Here is a 19,972-nt window from a genome sequence, read left to right on the forward strand (position 1 = left end):
AACACACAATGGAGAATGTTACACAAGTAAATTTTTACGACTGATGCAGAAAAATCAGTTGTGAGAGCTTCACTCTGGGTATAGGGCGCTACACAGGAAGGATACTGGTGCTCACTAGGCTACATTGTTTTGTTTTATGTTGCATAAAATTCAACACATGCCTTTGTGTATTCTTTGCTTTTAACGCTGGCCTACCATGTAGACAAGTCAGGTCCACAGACTTCTCTGTCTTAGTTTTTAATTTTTCAGTCAGTGAAACATTTCGGGGAGCAAACATATTCTTTCTCTCTTTTTTTCAAATTTTATTTCGCATAAATCATAAATTAATTTCATCAGTTCTACGAAAATCAATTCTCATTTTCCAGACTATAGCCTAACATTTTATTTTAGGACACAAATTATACAAAACACATAACATGGACGCGCCACAACACAACCAAACACGTCGCGCCACAACGGGTCACGTGACAATCGCTTTGACGCGGAAGTGTGACCTTTCTCTTTTACAGAACATTAATTATTGGCTCGATAATTTGAAGATTTCGCTGTGAAATCGTCACTTTCTGAGGTGGATTCGCGCATAACAGGTGGAAATGTTTTCCACGGCTGTGAGTCACTTCGTAAAAGCGGTGGGAAAGGACAGTTTTATTCCTGTTCCTTCCCTCGATGTCGCCGACAATGTGAAGCTTTTGCAGGTTGTCGTCAAGAAGAACCGCTACTGGTTTTGGCAGAAGCCGTCTTATTTACCCACAGATTTTAGTTTAAACGACCTTCTTAAGGACAATGGCAATGTCTCTCTGCCTGCCAAGGGTGAATTGTTGGTCGGCGACTATAACCCTTCATACAGCATCTCTGTCAACGGGAAATTTGGTGCTGCACTTTGCAAGGAACTTATCCATGTTGAAGTTGATGCTGACGACGAAGTGAAGCTAGACGTGAATTTCGGAGATGTGGATAAATACGAAGTTAATAATATCCCGAAATTGCTCAAGGAGTTGGAATCAGTGTTAGTGTTTCAAAGTGAACTATAGCAGAAATCTGTTAACAAGTTAGGCATACTAACAAACTTCGGACTATAGTAAAAGTAAAACTGGTGGAGTTTTCGACATGTTATCATTATTTTATGCCTATCACATCAGTGTCCTTGTTTTCCCACATCGTTATTTATTATTTTATGGAGATTAAAAGAGTCACAAAAGGAGACATTGTCATAAAGTAATGTTACTAAAAATGTCATTAATTTTCCAAAATACTGGGACGGGAAACAAGGCATCTATGACCTTAGATGACAAGTTGTGGACTGTAAGTAAAGTTGGGTGTTCAAATGTAGCTCCTCATTTGGTTGAATTTGTACATTGAAGGTTCAGTCAGTTACCTGCCTAAGTTCCTCCATACAGAAGGGAGTTTGACATTTTTGTAATGGATAGTTTTTTATAATGGATATTTTTCATAATGGACAGTTATTTTGTTAATTATATTAATTTATTTTACTATAATTTATGAATAGTGTGAACACAGAAATATCAAACTATTTATTATCATGACCACTGATAAATAAGTGAAGACAGGGTTCGTACAGATCAGGGAAAATCTGGAATATCAGGGAAAATAGAAGATGTAAAAAGTCAAACACATAAAGAAATAATTTAAAGTTCATGATTGAAAGAGTTAAATATAGCACGTTTATATTATCATCTAACCATGCAGTTTGTCTGCAATGAAGAAAATGAGAAATTGAAGTTTGAAAAAAAAAAAAAGGGATAGAGATTTAACTTTTACTGACCTGCACAAGGCATCACTATAGGAAAAGTATGAATTTTGAGGCATTAAAGCTGTGTTATTATGTAGCATCAGATCTGTTCAATGGGGTAAGGCCGTGCTAGTGTCACCTCAGTAAATGGTGCTTTTACATCAATCTGATGATGGGCTGTGGTTGCCACCGATCTCTGCTTAGCTTCCTTCACTCATAATCCTAGCTTCAGTTGTCATTTTGTGCTGGGCAAATATCCTTGAACATGTGTCCTTAAACTCAAGAAATACAAAGAAATGCTTTGATAAATATTGAAAGATGTGTTAAGTAAATAATCTTTAACAAGTTCCTTAAGACTAGTGAAATAAATCAGTCATACAAAGAAATGCTTTGGTGTGTATATCAGATAAGTTAAGTATAACCACTGATAAGTTACAATGATTAATGTGGTGACTGTTTTAAAGTTTTTGTTGTGTTTAAACGTAAATTGTAGTTATAAATAAAAAAAGTACTTTTTGCCATCTTCTTTTGATGATTCTTCCTTAAAAATCAAACAATTCTGGGTAATATTCCTTATTTCTTCAGTGGTTTTAATTAGTGAAATATTAGTTATCTGATGTAAAACATTGCCTGTTTATTACTTCTAATTGTTGTGTTTTTTTATTTTATTTTATTTTTGGGTTTTCAGGCATTTAGATTTGAACCATCCATATGTGAAACAGGTTCAGAAGAATTCGTACAAGACCCTGTGTCTGATTGTTGGCGTGGCCAAACTGACAAAAGATTCAGAACTCCACAGTGAACTGAAGCTGGACAATGGAGCAGAAGCCAACATGGCTGTAAGATCTTAATTTCCTGAATGTTACTACTTTGTTTTAATATAAGTTTTCCAACTGTTAAGGATATATAATGGAGTTTAAACCCTGGGTGTGAAATTTTAAGTATCAGCGGCAGAATTAGGTAGCTCATGCGAATCATTTCATTTGCAGACAAGGCTGATGTGGTGACGATAAAATGACGCATTGTGGAAGGAAAATGACTGTGCAGAGCTTGTCATGCTTATCCATGCTCAGTATTTCAGCTGTGATTTTATTTATGTATCTGTGTGAGCATGGCTCTTAGATAATGCCTGCATAAATGAAACTGACTATAGCTGTCACATGGAGACTCACAGACTACTGCAGTAGGGCAGGTCTGGGCTTGATTACAAATGCAATGTACACCCTCCTCAGAATATAAGTTGTTGGAACTGAAATCATTTTATTGTTAGTGTATAACAATGGCCAGCAACTCTGACATGTGTAAGTCAACATTTGAACACATTTGGTGGTGGAAAGGGAGAATCACGGATGATGTAGGCACATTTTTTTCAGTCTGTTTTTCCGTATCTTTTCCTCTTTTCGGTGTAGCTTTCACAAATCCATGTTTGGACTTCACTTCAGTAAAACTAGGAAAACATTAATGTAAAAGGTGCAAGTTCAAAACCAGACTTTTTTAACTGCACTGACTAAGACCTTTTGTCTTCCACATCATTATGTGGTAGAGCCTCCGCTTCGGGGTCAATCCTGGGTCGGGTCTTTTTTTGAGATCTTAAAAGAGGAAGTTGTAACTTCCTTGTTTGGAGTTCAGCATTAATTGGATAGTGCAATGACTGGTTGACTCCTATCAGTATAGGTATAATGGCTCAGGCGTTGCTGGTAACTTGCCCCCGGTAAATACGACGTTAAACCAAAAGCATTCACTCACTCATGTCACATCATTTTGTGCATATTTCTACTTCACATGTGGGAAAGTTTCACTGTAACTTGCCAAAGGCCGGTTGTTTTATACCTCGAACATGAAACAAACTCTCTCTGTATAATCAAATATATAAATACAGTAAAATGAATTAACTGCTGCACAAATACCAGTATGATGTTTTCACTGAATCACTTTCCGTTTCACTTTAGTACTCCTGAACATTACAGTACATTACAGTGTATGTGAAACACTTTAGCCTGTTTGTGTTTGGTTGTGAAGCTGAAGCCATATCTACATTAATCTTATGCTTTGGTCAGAATCAAGGGCTTGACCTATATCATAAAATACAAATTTTCATTAGCATAAATATTTATGGATAAAAAGTTATATACATAGGTTTCTAGATATACTATTTTTAAAATTTGCTGGATTTTCGAGTTTTAACTGTTGGTTTTTTCTTATCTGAATTTAAACATGTCCGAACATTTTTGTTTTGTTTTTGATGTTCTCACTACCATAACCAAAACCTGAACCGCCTCGTGTTTTCACCTTGTTTTCGCCACGATATTGGTAAAATATTACCGATGTGGCGTTAAGCCATAATCAGTCATTCATTCATTCAGAATCAAGGGCCACTTTCTGGAATTTCTTCTTTACGCTCTTCACATGTGAATTATTGCCATTGTTTGATCCCAAAACTGCTGAACAGTGGGGCATTTTTTTCATCGTATTTTATGTACTTCATTCTTCATGTCATATGTATTAATTTTATTGTAGTTGAAATTATATCAACTGTTTAATTATAAGTACACAGCAAGCTCATCAGACCATTATTCCAGCCACTGCGTCTATATCATAAGCCACATTTGCAATCCACACTGCACGAAATGACACTCGCCACAATAGAGCAGCCGTGGTCAAATTAGCACCCAGTCACGGACTGTGGGCTTTGAAGTCTGAGGCTGCAGCTGCACTCCACAGACAATACTCCACAGACTAGGTTAAAGCATAGACTGTCAAGTGAAAATTAGCACCCAGTTTCTATACACGGAGAGATTTCGTGACATTTGGACTAAAATAAAATGGTGGCCATCTGAAATGCAAATGTGGCTTAATCTATCTGAATGTACATGCATGCGATTCAAATCAGATCAAATCAGTTCTAACAATACATATTCTGTTTCTGACCTGAACACACTTGACATTGTTTTTGCAGATGGCTTCAGGGAGGGCCCGACTTTCTGTGGACGATGATAAAACCAAGAAGTTCACAATCCCCAAGGGAACGGCGATAGCATACAACGTGTGCGAGCTGATGATCAGCAGGTCAGGAGAGATACAGCTTGTGGTGGTGGAAGGGCTCCATGGGGGATTTGGGGCGGAAGATGATGTGGACTCCCCTCGGAACCCCGTACTGCCAGCAACAGGTAATTTCAAGTTTGCTCTCTGATTTGAGATGCCCAGTTAAAAAGAAACTTATCGTGGTAATTTTGGAGTATCACATGAGTGTCAAATTGAATCACTTAAAACACAAGAATAACCTTGTTTTTCAGCTTCAGTTTAGGTTTCAACAATTCATCAAACCCCTGTTAGTCTCAAGTGTTAAAATGTATTACAGAAATATTTGGCCCACACTTGTTCGGGTGCTATAAGAAACACACCTGACAATGTGGGTCACAGGTTCAAATCCACCCCATGCTAGTTTACCTTCAGTTTTAGATCAGGAGATTTTGTCAGGCTGACGGACAGTATTTCACTCTGGATGCTCCTGGTTATGATTTGTAGTTTTAGATTCTCCCACTCTTGCTGCTTATGAGACCTCCTGTGACAATAAGCAGATTAAGCAGATAATAAGATTATGATGACAACAACCAATATTGCCATTTGTACAGCAAAACACTCAGCGATGATCACTTGTCTTCCACCAATAATGTGAGCATATCCGTTGTAACCTGCAAAAAAGTTCATCATTTATTTGCAAAATGTTCATGCGTTTGCACAGGCGCTTCGTTTTTCTCCACCAGTAAAACTGTTCACCGTCATATAAGTGGAAAATTCTTCAAAATATTAAACAGGAATCAAATTAAAATATACTAGTATAAACAAATCAAGTATATAATTATGCACAAATTAAGTCAGTTAATTACAAGGCGAAATGCAGGAATCCATTTCTTGTATTAAATAAACTCTTTCTGTTTATTTGTAGATGAATCCTCAGTGCTTTTATTCAAAGGAATTCTCTCGATGTCCAAAGAAGAGCGTCAAACTTTCACTGACAATATCCTGGAGATCTTAGCTACTCCTCGGCTCATAGAACCCATCTTGATGCAGGTCTGCTTAAAGTGTATTTTATTATTTTAAGTTCTATAAATTTAGACAGTTTGAAACCAGAATGCCTCATTTCATATTTTTCCTTCTTTAAACTTTTCCTGGGAATTCCTGGGAAAGCATAGAACCTATCCTCTTCCAGGTCTGCCTTAAGTGGCATTTCTTTATATACTCAGTTTTATAAATGTAGACAGATTTCGAAATTTTGGTGTCTCTTTTTTTCGATCCTTCCTCCCTCTTTTCATGGGAATATTTGAAGTTCGGTGCTCATTAGGTAGAACCTGTCTTGGTGCAGATCTGCCTAAAATGTGATTTATTATACTCCGTTTTTATAGACAGAATTCAAAACTGGGGTTTCTCATTTTGTGCGTTTTCAGGACATTTCCTTCTCCCATAAACCTGTTAATGTCAAGTAAAACAACTGAATTGTTCTTGGGGACAGTTTTTAACACAATCATTCAAATAAATAAATAAAGGAATAAAGAAAAGCTATGACACCATATGAATTAAAAAATGTGATCATATTTTGGTATGTCATTATTTTTCTTGCAGTTGAAAGCTGCTTATCGAACGGTGAACCATGTTCGAAACTCACGCTGTGATATAAGCATAAATAGTCTGCGAAGGTCAATTGTCTCCAAGAAGGACACTTGGAAAGAAGTTCTGGCGACAGCTGGATTCGAATTTAAGGTAAGGTGGATTATCATATTTGGTGGTTCAATACCCAGTCTAGTCTACAATTTTTTAGTGAGTTATTTCTGCAATGCAACAAACTTTTATATCAGATAATTGACAACAGTTTTAATAATGCTGTATATGAATGTCTTGATCACACATTGCAGACGTAATATAAGCTGATGAGATCTTACGTTCAGATGCAGTTACGGTTGTATCCACCTTGTTTTTCAAACAATGGTTGTTATTGTTTCCAACATGCTGTATTTGGTAACTCCTGCTGTCAACAGTTTTCTCAGCCTTTTATCTGTTTACATTGTTTCCCTCAGATTGTATGGTTTCCTGGAAGCTTTTCACAATTTCCTTGAAGCTTTTCACGGTTTCTTTTTAACTTTTCATTTTCCCTTGAGCTTTCCACAATTTTTCTCCAGCTTTTCTTGTCCCCTCCACCCCCACCCACTAACTTTGTCATGGTTTCCCTCATCGCCCCCTCTAACTTGTTCTTGGTTTTACCCTAACTTTTTCTTGATTTCCCCTAGTCTCCCCTAACTTTTTCTTGGTTTCCCCCAGTCTCCCCCCCAACCTTTTCTTGGTTTCCCTCAGTTTCCCCCAACCTTTTTCTTAGTTTTCCTCAGTCTCCGTCTAACTTTTCTTGGTTTCCCCAAGTCTCCTCCAACCTTTTCTTGGTTTCCCTCAGTTTCCCCGCTTACTTTTTCTTGATTTCCCTCAGGATTTTCATAGTTTCACTCAAGGATTTAGCACAATTTACATCAAGCTTTTTTTGGTTTCCCTCAAGCATTTCACAGTTGTCCTCAAGATGTGCACAGTTTACCACAAGCTTTCAAGAGTTTCTTCCACCAGTTAATCTCATCTTTATCATTCATATATGGCATTCACCATTCGAATAAACAAATATGATTCTATTTCAAGGATGACGAAAAAGTATCTTACCCCACCGAGAATGATGAGAAACTGGAATCATGTCGAGGGTTGTTTAAAGCCCTGATAGAACTGGATGACGATGAAATCGCAGCATTAAGGAGATGTAATGCTAGTCTGGCCACACCTCTGGATAATTTGGTGAGCAGTTTGTGTAAATCTCTGTTATACCTATGATCTGTCCTACATTGCTAAGATTGATCTATCCTACATTGTGAAGAATGATCTATGCTACGTTGCTGAGAATGATCTATGCTACATTGTTGAGAAAGATCTATGCTACATTGCTGAGAATGATCTATCGTACATTGTGGAGAATGATCTATCGTACATTGCTAAGAATGATCTATCGTACATTGCTGAGAATGATCTATCCAACATTGTTGAGAATGATCTATCGTACATTGCTGAGAATGATGTATCCTACATTGTTGAGAATGATCTATCCTACATTGCTAAGAATGATCTATCCTCCATTGTTGAGAATGATTCTATCCTACATTGTTGAGAATCAATCTGTCCTACATTGCTAAGAATGATCTATGCTACATTGTTGAGAAAGATCTATGCTACATTGCTGAGAATGATCTATCCTACATTGCTGAGAATGATCTATCCTACATTGTTGAGAATGATATATCCTACATTGCTAAGAATGATCTATCCAACATTGCTAAGAATGATCTATCCTACATTGCTAAGAATGATATATCCTACATTGTTGAGAATCAATCTATCCTACATTGCTAAGAATGATCTGTCCTACATTGTTGAGAATGATATATCCTACATTGCTAAGAATGATCTATCCAACATTGTTGAGAATGATCTATCCTACATTGCTGAGAAAGATCTATCCTACATTGCTAAGAATGATCTATCCAACATTGTTGAGAATGATCTATCCTACATTGCTAAGAATGATCTATCCAACATTGCTAAGAATGATCTATCCTACATTGCTAAGAATGATATATCCTACATTGTTGAGAATCAATCTATCCTACATTGCTAAGAATGATCTGTCCTACATTGCTAAGAATGATCTATCCTACATTGGTAAGAATGATCTATCCAACATTGCAAAGAGTGATCTGTCCTACATTGCTGAGAATGATCTATCGTATATTGCTAAGAATGATCTATCCTACATTGCTAAGAATGATCTATCCAACATTGTTGAGAATGATCTATCGTACATTGCTGAGAATGATGTATCCTACATTGTTGAGAATGATCTATCCTACATTGCTAAGAATGATCTATCCTCCATTGTTGAGAATGATTCTATCCTACATTGTTGAGAATCAATCTGTCCTACATTGCTAAGAATGATCTATGCTACATTGTTGAGAAAGATCTATGCTACATTGCTGAGAATGATCTATCCTACATTGCTGAGAATGATCTATCCTACATTGTTGAGAATGATATATCCTACATTGCTAAGAATGATCTATCCAACATTGCTAAGAATGATCTATCCTACATTGCTAAGAATGATATATCCTACATTGTTGAGAATCAATCTATCCTACATTGCTAAGAATGATCTGTCCTACATTGCTAAGAATGATCTATCCTACATTGCTAAGAATGATATATCCTACATTGTTGAGAATCAATCTATCCTACATTGCTAAGAATGATCTGTCCTACATTGTTGAGAATGATATATCCTACATTGCTAAGAATGATCTATCCAACATTGTTGAGAATGATCTATCCTACATTGCTGAGAATGATCTATCCTACATTGCTAAGAATGATCTATCCAACATTGTTGAGAATGATCTATCCTACATTGCTAAGAATGATCTATCCAACATTGCTAAGAATGATCTATCGTACATTGCTAAGAATGATATATCCTACATTGTTGAGAATCAATCTATCCTACATTGCTAAGAATGATCTGTCCTACATTGCTAAGAATGATCTATCCTACATTGCTAAGAATGATCTATCCAACATTGCAAAGAGTGATCTGTCCTACAGTGTTGAAAATCGATCTATCCTACATTGCTAAGAATGATCTATCCTACATTGCTAAGAATGATCTATCCTACATTGTTGAGAATGATCTGTCCTACATTGCTAAGAATGATCTATCCTACATTGCTGAGAATGATCTATCGTACATTGCTAAGAATGATCTATCCTACATTATTGAGAATGATCTATCCTACACTGTTGAGAATGATCTATTCTACATTGGTAAGAATGATCTGTCCTACATTGTTGAGAATGATGTATCCTACATTGCTGAGAATGATCTATCCAACATTGCTGAGAATGATCTATCCTACATTGTTGAGAATGATATATCCTACATTGTTGAGATTGATCTGTCCTGCATTTCTAAGAATGATCTATCCTACATTGTTGAGAATGATCTATCGTACATTGTGGAGAATGATCTATCCTACATTGCTAAGAAAGATCTAGCCTACATTGCTAAGAGTGATCTACCCTACATTGTTGAGAATGATCTATCCTACATTGTTGAGAATGATCTATTCTACATTGCTGAGAATGATCTATCCTAGATTGTTGAGAATGATCTATCCTACGTTGTTGAGAATGATCTATTCTACATTGCTGAGAATGATGTATCCTACATTGCTAAGAATGATCTATCCTACATTGTTGAGAATGATCTATCCTACATTGTTGAGAATGATGTATCCTACATTGCTAAGAATGATCTGTCGTACATTGCTAAGAGTGATCTATCCTACATTGCTAAGAATGATCTATCCTAGATTGTTGAGAATGATCTATCCTACGTTGTTGAGAATGATCTATTCTACATTGCTGAGAATGATGTATCCTACATTGCTGAGAATGATCTATCCTACATTGTTGAGAATGATCTATCCTACATTGTTGGGAATGATCTATCCTACATTGTTGTGAATGATCTATCCTACATTGCTGAGAATGATCTATCCTAGATTGTTGAGAATGATCTATCCTACGTTGTTGAGAATGATCTATCCTATGTTGTTGAGAATGATGTATCCTACATTGCTAAGAATGATCTAGCCTACATTGCTAGGAGTGATCTATCCTACATTGTTGAGAATGACCTATCCTACATCGCTAAGAATGATCTATCCTACATCGCTAAGAATGATATATCCTACATTGTTGAGAATCAATCTATCCTACATTGCTAAGAATGATCTATCCTACATCGCTAAGAATGATCTATCCTACATTGCTAAGAAGGATGCATCCTACATTGTTGAGAATCGATGTGTCCTACATGAAGTTGGCTAAGGTGTTATTTGCCACAGTTGATCAGCCCCTGGGTAATGAGAATGTGCATGTGGACTCAGGGTTTCACTTGTCCGGAGATGTGCCTGGTACAAGGCTGTGGACAGTGGTACGTTCTGGGAACAGTGGTTTCCTCTGTTCAGAAAACTGACCATAGTCATAGTCAAGTGTAAAAAAAAAAAAAAAAAAATGAGTAGTACAGCATTAAAACCAATCAAGTATAAACTGTATTTCATGTAAAGGTTAGCTTTTTTCAAGGAACACACTCTGCTTATTAAGCTTTATTCATTCACCTTATAGGGCAGGTTATGAATTTTTTTGGAAGTTTGATTAATTTCTTCTCAGGAAAACTTAAGGGGTGGCATCAAAAGTGTCATTTTCAGACCTTTATGTGCTTCTTAAAGTGCATTATGACATACCAGGCTTTAGATGAAATAAGTAAATAAATGCATGCACTACTACTTAGTTGGGGCCTCTGTGGCTGAAGGAGCAGGACAATGACCCAGGAGCCTCCCACCAGTTCTGTCACTGTGAGTTCAAGTCCAGCTCAGGCTGGCTTCCTCCTTGGCTGCACATGGGAAGGTCACTCAGAAACCTGCGGATGGCCTGGGTTTCCCCCCGAACTCTGCCCGGTTTCCTTCCACCGTAATGTTGACCGCCGCCGTATAAGTGAAATATTACTGAGTACTACTTAGTTGGCTACAGCCGAGTTAATCAGCTTCTGGCTAGTGAGAATGCATTATTGCACGGCCAGATTCTACTCCCAGCTGCAGCACTAAGCCAATACTTTTGTCATTTTACTAGCTGCTAGCAGTGGATGCCGGTTCACCTTTTGTACTTTGGTGTCCTTCGTCGTATAACTGACTTACTTTATATGTACTGTAATTCTTCAACCTTTTCACATGTTTACAAGGTCTTTATTTCAGCATATTCTTAAGGCTTTGTTACCGGGGCCTCCGTGGCTCAGTTGGTTAGCGCGCTAAGCGCAGCGTAATGACCCAAGAGCCTCTCACCAATGCGGTCGCTGTGAGTTCAAGTCCAGCTCTTGCTGGCTTCCTCTCCGGTCGTAAGTGGGAAGGTCTGACAGCAACCTGCGGATGGTCGTGGGTTTCCCCCGGGCTCTACCCGGTTTCCACCCACCATAATGCTGGCCGACGTCGTATAAGTGAAATATTCTTCAGTACGGCGTAAAACACCAATCAAATAAATAAATAAATCTTAAGGCTTTGTTCTGTGCAGACTGATAAAATCATACCTTTTGTGAAGCCCTGAAATTGACCAATCCAATCCATGTAGTTTTGTCTTCAAAATCCAATTTAAGACGTTCATAAATTGCACTGAAAGTTGTTCGTTTTATATGCCAAAAAGATTGAGGAATTAGGGTATATGCAAATGACCTTAAATTTCGTCCATGATTAAATTACTCAATTAGCCTGATTCTGGACCTTCTATTGGAAAAGTGTTTTGAGGTTTGTTTGGAGATTGGGGTGGCTTAGAACATTTTAAGTAATATTTTATGACCTTTATTTGCCTCTGAAAAATTTGAGGGCGAAGTTTTAAGTCAGATGCAGAAGAGAAAAATTCTTGGATTTGTCAATAAACACCAGTGAAGGAAATACATCAGTGTAAAAAGCAGTGGCTACTGTTGAACTCACATTCCAATATTCACATCCTTGTGTCTCTTTACTCAATTTTTAATAGCTTCTTCTTCTTTCAGCTTCACGATGTGATCCTCAAGAAACCAGGGATCAAGAAGGACAGTGAACGTTACTCACCGATTTTTGAGAAGGGGTGTGCCGCTCTGGATTTGTTGAAGGAGCTGGGTTTTAAAATCACTGATAATGCGGTGGAGCCACCACGAGAAAACCAGTACAGTTTACAAGCTGCTCAGCGCGTTATCTTTGCTTTGTGGGGCACGACCAAAATGTGAACATTCCACATCAAGGTCAAACTGGACGCGTGACTGGTGAAGGTGATGCACGTGTGAATCCAGGCATCAATAAGGAGGGGTTGGCTCTTCAACAGTTTATTAAACTCTCTTTTCGTTAATGCAAAACATTGTATTCCGTACTAAAGTTGAGTACTGTTTGGGTGGGGGGGTTGGCAAAAGCTGTGTGGTAGAACAGTAAGCAGCAGCCTGCATTCAGTATGTTAAAAGGATGCAAATATCAGTGCTCTTTATTCACATGAACATGTTCTTGTAAACAATTTTAATAAGAAAGTCATAGTATTTGTTTGAAAATGTTTAGTTCAGCTTTATCCTGACATAAATTGAGACAACATAAAATTGAGACAAAAATAAAAAATGAATGGGTTTTATATCTACAAATAGATAAAGAAACTGAATCAACGACGGTCGGAAAAATATTGCAGAAGCGGATAAGTTATTGTTCGTGTCCATGTAGGGTATGTTATTTGCATAGTTTTAAGCATATCAGCACAATAATACCATAGTGGGATATATTGAAATCTCTCTTAAGACTGCTGTCTAAAATTTTTCCCTCAAAACTGTTGTTCTAGTAGTATTATGAAGTCCTGCTTGAAGTGTGGTCCAAGATGTACATGTAGCCCACATGATCATCCAGTAAAAGTTCATTTTGTATCCCTTTAAATGGTAGAAGAAAGTTTTTCATAAAATTGTCCCAAAAATCATCATCTTTATTTCTCTCATAATGTTGATGATATAGTGTGAGAACTGGGGAAATTGTCAGAGCAATCTCTGGCAGTTGTTATTTTAGCCAATCAGATGCGTGTGTAACAAATCTTGCATTCTTGCTCATGCAGGGTCAGAAATACCCACTGACATGTAGACAGCAGGAAGGGCGTTTACAGCCAGTATGTCAATATGATTTGTCAGCTTGATGTCAAGATGTTTTTATGGTGATCTTTGAATGCATGTATATATCAATCTAACCACTTTAGCACTGTACGTGAATGAAAATGTTGCCTTGGAATAGTAGTGATGAGAAGTTGTTTTATGCAGGTTCTTTTTCTTGCATTTTGTGACGAAGCCATTTATCTTTTTGCAAGTCAACAAGTGCTGGCCAAACATTGTTACATTGTACTCATATTTTTAAATCAAACTAAAATTACTTGATTTTTATTTATAAATTTTAGAATCATTTTACTCAAGTAAATGTGGGCAAAATCTGATTGAATTGATTTTGGCTTTATGGGCCATATTTACAACAGGTTGTAAAGAATGCACCCAACTTGCACCAAATACTGAGCTATTCATCTTGGTGATTTGATGCATGAATGGTGATTAATATCATCATCAAAAGTCATTGATGTCTATCAAGTTACCAAGATGAAAATCTTTATACTTCGATGATGATGCACACCTGTAAATATAACTTTGTCTTGTGTATGTCGATTGGCTAAACAAGTACATGTATAGCATGTAAGCGTGTGCCATTGTGACTTTGAAATAAGAGTCAAGGAACTGTTTTACCTGTGAATGAACAAAAATACAATATGAAACTGTATGTATTATGCTTTGAATATTATTACTTAATTTCTGCCACAGATTTTTGTTTTTTTTTAGCAAATAAGCTTATACATGTAGAGGTATGGTATTTGTATTTAAACACATTTTATAATTATCTTGTTTTTTTGTGTGTATTAAAGTCACATTGTAAGCCAGGCTTAAATCAGTTAATACTGGGCTTAATTCCTAATACACTTTTGAACAATTGGGCTCAGGTAAGTTATTTGTAGAAAAAAATCTGTCTCCCATTAATATTTTGCCAAAATTGTCCAACACGGTGTTAAATGTCTATGTATGTAGGTACCATACACTCTTTGCTTATTAGCCGTCTGCCAAAACCTTTTGAAGGTCTGTGTAAATTGCACATTCCAAGGCTTCCTGCATTTATTATTATTATTATTATTAACAACACTGTTTCCACATTTAAATGCACATGTACATGTTTGCTGTCATCTTGCATTATATTTTCAAATGCACTATGTAAAGACATCTGTGTGTTTATATGGTCGCGCAAGATATTTTTCTATTGTCTTGCCAAATGCATTGCCTAACTAAATTACATTTAATTACAAATTTTTTTTTTCTAACTGTATCCTTAAACATTCCCCCTTTTAACTCTGCATGCTCCAGTTAATCCCCAACCCATAATACAGTGGCTGCCAGTGTATAAGTTCAAAATTCTTGAATATAAACAATCATAAATAATCTTACCAAGATATTTTCCAAGCTTTTCGCTGTTTGTTTTTTTTTTTTTCTTCAGGAAAAGACAACAGTTACATGTCCTCTGGCATGAAGGTGAAAATGTGTAGCACACTCTGAATACAGTCAGAAATTTTCCCTTTGAGCAAGTTCCCATTCCTTACAGCAGGGCCTGTGATCTTTTACAAAGCCTTGACCATTCGCACGGCCTTGACCTTTTGCCCAGCCTTGACCTCCCTAATAAACCGTACATTCAAACTGATACCCATCATACATGTTTATATTTCTTATGCTGCTTCACTAAATTAGTCCTTAGCCAGTAGGATTGACAGATGAGCTTATTATCTACATGTATTGTGTGACTCAGGGTAAGAAATAATTAGACAAAGATACATGCAAGAGGATGTTAATTTTTGTGATAAGATCTGGCGGACTCTGTGGCCTAGTGATGAGTGAGCCAGTGCAATGCAATGACCCAGGAGCCTCTCAGAATGCGGTCGCTGTGAGTTCAAGCCCAGCATTTGCTGGCTTCCTCTCTGGCCATACATGGTAAGGTCTGGCACCAACTTACAGATTGTCGTGTGTTGCTCTAGTGTATAGTTCTGCCCAGTTTTTTCCCGCCATAATGCTTGTTTTGTTTATAAACCAGTCAGTAAAAATACACTTTTCTGCCTCAAACTGTTGGTTTTTGTTTATTCTTTTTTTTTTACCTTCTGCTGGTTTGAAGAGCGTCAAGCGTTTTGTCAGGTATACAGTTAGGTACCTTGTCAAATACACTTCACCATCACTGGGTGTTAACATAAAATCTGTTAAAACCCCTTTATGTGAATAAAGTAAGTAATTTTTAATTTGAAGTTGATCCTGATATGAATGAATATCAATTATGGCTGCTTCTGTATATGTTATACCTGTAATATACAGTTTGTAATTTTTTGTTTCCATTTTATTACTTTGAACATTTAACAATTCATGTAACCTTAATACAGCTATATGTATGAACCATTGAATTTATATTTTTGTTAATGTGAAATTTTTCTCCTCAGGATTACAATTTATGTTATTCTCTGTAAAACAGTTGTCATGGTAATGCTGAGTATACATGCATTTGTAACTATCCTGTTCACGCAGTGTTTCTTTTTTTATTCTCTGTAATGCAGTTGCCATGGTTATTTTGAGACTGTTGTTTTTATATAAGCATGTATTTGTAACCATCTTTTGTTCAAGAAGGTTTACTTTTCTTATTTCCTGTAAAAAGTTGCCTTGGTTACAGATACAGTATTTGTAACTGTCTCCTGTTCAAGCATAGAGGAGAATTTGCCTGATATTTTGTCTATCTGTGTACACAAACTTGTATTATTGCTAATTATTATAATCCAGTTTGATCAATTTGTCAGTGTGATTAATTCATGTTGTCATGGCAACATTCAGCGAAGAAAAAGCTCATTGTGCTTACCATTGCGACATTAAATTGTGATGTGAGTGGAAATTGGTTTGTGTTGGAGGTAATTTTATTTTATTTTTGTATCTGATATCAAAGTTTCTTTTCTTTGGTCACTGTGTTTCACCTAAAGTTTGGTGTGTAAAAGTACTCTTCCCTAAGTTCCCAGAGGCCTTAAAATAACACTTTTCATGCTTTTTCTGATGAGAAATCAATAAAACTCCACAAAAAACACTTAAGTGAACCAATCAGAATCAAGCAAATGTGTCATTTGAAAAATGACCAACTTTTAGTGAAATACAGTATTTAATTAATGAATTTAGTTTAGCACCATACTCAAGAACTGTTCATTAAATGATGGCAGTGAAGTTTGAGATGAGAGGAAACATCTAGCGCAGAAGTCTCCAGTCAGCAGGTATGGTGCCTGATGGTCTTATACTGACTTATTTGATTGGTGTTTTATGGCGTACTCATTCCAGCACTCTGGTGGGAGGAAACTGGGCATCCTTCGGACTTAAAGCCCCAGCTAAACGTGTCAGACCAGATTCAAACTCATCATACACGTACATCTGAATGGAGTACCTTTTCCTGCTCAGTGGCGACTGATGACTTCTTACACGTACATCTGAGTGGAGTACCTTTTCCTGCTCGGTGGGGACTGATGACTTCATACACGTACATCTGAGTGGAGTAGCTTTTCTTGCTCAGTGGCGACTGATGACTTCATACACGTACATCTGAGTGGAGTAGCTTTTCCTGCTCAGTGGTGACTGATGACTTCATACACGTACATCCGAGTGGAGTACCTTTTCCTGCTCAGTGGGGACTGATGACTTCATACACGTACATCTGAATGGAGTAGCTTTTCCTGCTCGGTGGTGACTGATGACTTCATACACGTACATCTGAATGGAGTATCTTTTCCTGCTCGGTGGTGACTGATGACTTCATACACGTACATCTGAATGGATTATCTTTTCCTGCTCGTTGGTGACTGATGACTTCATTCACGTACATCTGATTGGAGTACCTTTTCCTGGTCAGTGGCGACTGATGACTTCATACACGTACATCTGAATGGAGTACCTTTTCCTGATCGGCGGGGACTGATGACTTCATACACGTACATCTGAATGGAGTACCTTTTCCTGCTCAGTAGTGACTGATGACTTCATACACGTACATCTGAATGGAGTAGCTTTTCCTGATCAGTGGGGACTGATGACTTCATACAGGTACATCTGAATGGAGTAGCTTTTCCTGCTCGGTGGTGACTGATGACTTCATACACGTACATCTGAATGGATTATCTTTTCCTGCTCGTTGGTGACTGATGACTTCATACATGTACATCTGAGTGGAGTAGCTTTTCCTGATCAGTGGGGACTGATGACTTCATACACGTACATCTGAATGGAGTACCTTTTCCTGCTCAGTAGTGACTGATGACTTCATACACGTACATCTGAATGGAGTACCTTTTCCTGATCAGTGGGGACTGATGACTTCATACACGTACATCTGAATGGAGTAGCTTTTCCTGCTCGGTGGTGACTGATGACTTCATACACGTATATCTGAATGGAGTAGCTTTTCCTGCTCGGTGGTGACTGATGACTTCATACATGTACATCTGAATGGAGTACCTTTTCCTGCTCAGTAGTGACTGATGACTTCATACACGTACATCTGAATGGAGTATCTTTTCCTGCTGAGTGGTGACTGATGACTTCATACACGTACATCTGAGTGGAGTACCTTTTCCTGCTCAGTAGTGACTGATGACTTCATACACGTACATCTGAATGGAGTACCTTTTCCTGATCAGTGGGGACTGATGACTTCATACACGTACATCTGAATGGAGTAGCTTTTCCTGCTCGGTGGTGACTGATGACTTCATACACGTACATCTGAATGGAGTACCTTTTCCTGCTCAGTGGCGACTGATGACTTCATACACGTACATCTGAATGGAGTACCTTTTCCTGCTCAGTGGTGACTAATGACTTCATACACGTACATCTGAATGGAGTAGCTTTTCCTGCTCAGTGGTGACTGATGACTTCATACACGTACATCTGAATGGAGTATCTTTTCCTGCTCGGTGGTGACTGATGACTTCATACACGTACATCTGAATGGAGTACCTTTTCCTGCTCAGTGGCGACTGATGACTTCATACACGTACATCTGAGTGGAGTACCTTTTCCTGCTCGGTGGCGACTGATGACTTCATACACGTACATCTGAGTGGAGTACCTTTTCCTGCTCAGTGGCGACTGATGACTTCATACACGTACATCTGAGTGGAGTACCTTTTCCTGCTCAGTGGTGACTGATGACTTCATACACGTACATCTGAATGGATTATCTTTTCCTGCTCAGTGGTGACTGATGACTTCATACACGTACATCTGAGTGGAGTACCTTTTCCTGCTCGGTGGTGACTGATGACTTCATACACGTACATCTGAGTGGAGTACCTTTTCCTGCTCAGTGGTGACTGATGACTTCATACACGTACATCTGAATGGAGTACCTTTTCCTGCTCAGTGGTGACTGATGACTTCATACACGTACATCTGAGGGGAGTACCTTTTCCTGCTCAGTGGTGACTGATGACTTCATACACGTACATCTGAATGGAGTACCTTTTCCTGCTCGGTGGTGACTGATGACTTCATACACGTACATCTGAATGGAGTACCTTTTCCTGCTCAGTAGTGACTGATGACTTCATACACGTACTTCTGAATGGAGTACCTTTTCCTGATCGGTGGTGACTGATGACTTCATACACGTACATCTGAATGGAGTAGCTTTTCCTGCTCAGTGGTGACTGATGACTTCATACACGTACATCTGAATGGAGTAGCTTTTCCTGCTCAGTGGTGACTGATGACTTCATACACGTACATCTGAATGGAGTATCTTTTCCTGCTCGGTGGTGACTGATGACTTCATACACGTACATCTGAATGGAGTATCTTTTCCTGATCAGTGGGGACTGATGACTTCATACACGTACATCTGAGTGGAGTACCTTTTCCTGCTCAGTAGTGACTGATGACTTCATACACGTACATCTGAATGGAGTACCTTTTCCTGCTCAGTGGCGACTGATGACTTCATACACGTACATCTGAGGGGAGTACCTTTTCCTGCTCGGTGGTGACTGATGACTTCATACACGTACTTCTGAATGGAGTACGTTTTCCTGATCGGTGGGGACTGATGACTTCATACACGTACATCTGAATGGATTATCTTTTCCTGCTCAGTAGTGACTGATGACTTCATACACGTACTTCTGAATGGAGTACCTTTTCCTGGTCAGTGGCGACTGATGACTTCATACACGTACTTCTGAATGGAGTATCTTTTCCTGCTCGGTGGTGACTGATGACTTCATACACGTACTTCTGAATGGAGTACCTTTTCCTGCTCAGTAGTGACTGATGACTTCATACACGTACATCTGAATGGAGTACCTTTTCCTGCTCGGTGGTGACTGATGACTTCATACACGTACATCTGAATGGAGTATCTTTTCCTGCTCGGTGGTGACTGATGACTTCATACACGTACATCTGAATGGAGTATCTTTTCCTGCTCGGTGGTGACTGAT

General features: G+C 38.0%; 1 protein-coding gene across 1 annotated transcript; it reads left to right on the forward strand.

The window, feature by feature from the left end:
• The first annotated feature begins 495 nt into the window (after window positions 1-495).
• LOC135464654 (gasdermin-E-like) lies at window positions 496-13,284 on the forward strand. Its single transcript, XM_064742137.1, has 7 exons — window positions 496-1,006; window positions 2,439-2,589; window positions 4,707-4,917; window positions 5,697-5,821; window positions 6,371-6,508; window positions 7,424-7,573; window positions 12,432-13,284. Exons 1-7 carry the CDS (start codon window positions 594-596, stop codon window positions 12,642-12,644), a joined length of 1,401 nt encoding a protein of 466 aa, XP_064598207.1. The 5' UTR covers window positions 496-593; the 3' UTR covers window positions 12,645-13,284.
• The last annotated feature ends 6,688 nt before the right edge of the window (window positions 13,285-19,972 follow it).

Source organism: Liolophura sinensis, chromosome 4, assembly GCF_032854445.1.
Source record: "Liolophura sinensis isolate JHLJ2023 chromosome 4, CUHK_Ljap_v2, whole genome shotgun sequence".
Classification (NCBI taxonomy): Eukaryota; Metazoa; Mollusca; class Polyplacophora; order Chitonida; family Chitonidae; genus Liolophura; species Liolophura sinensis.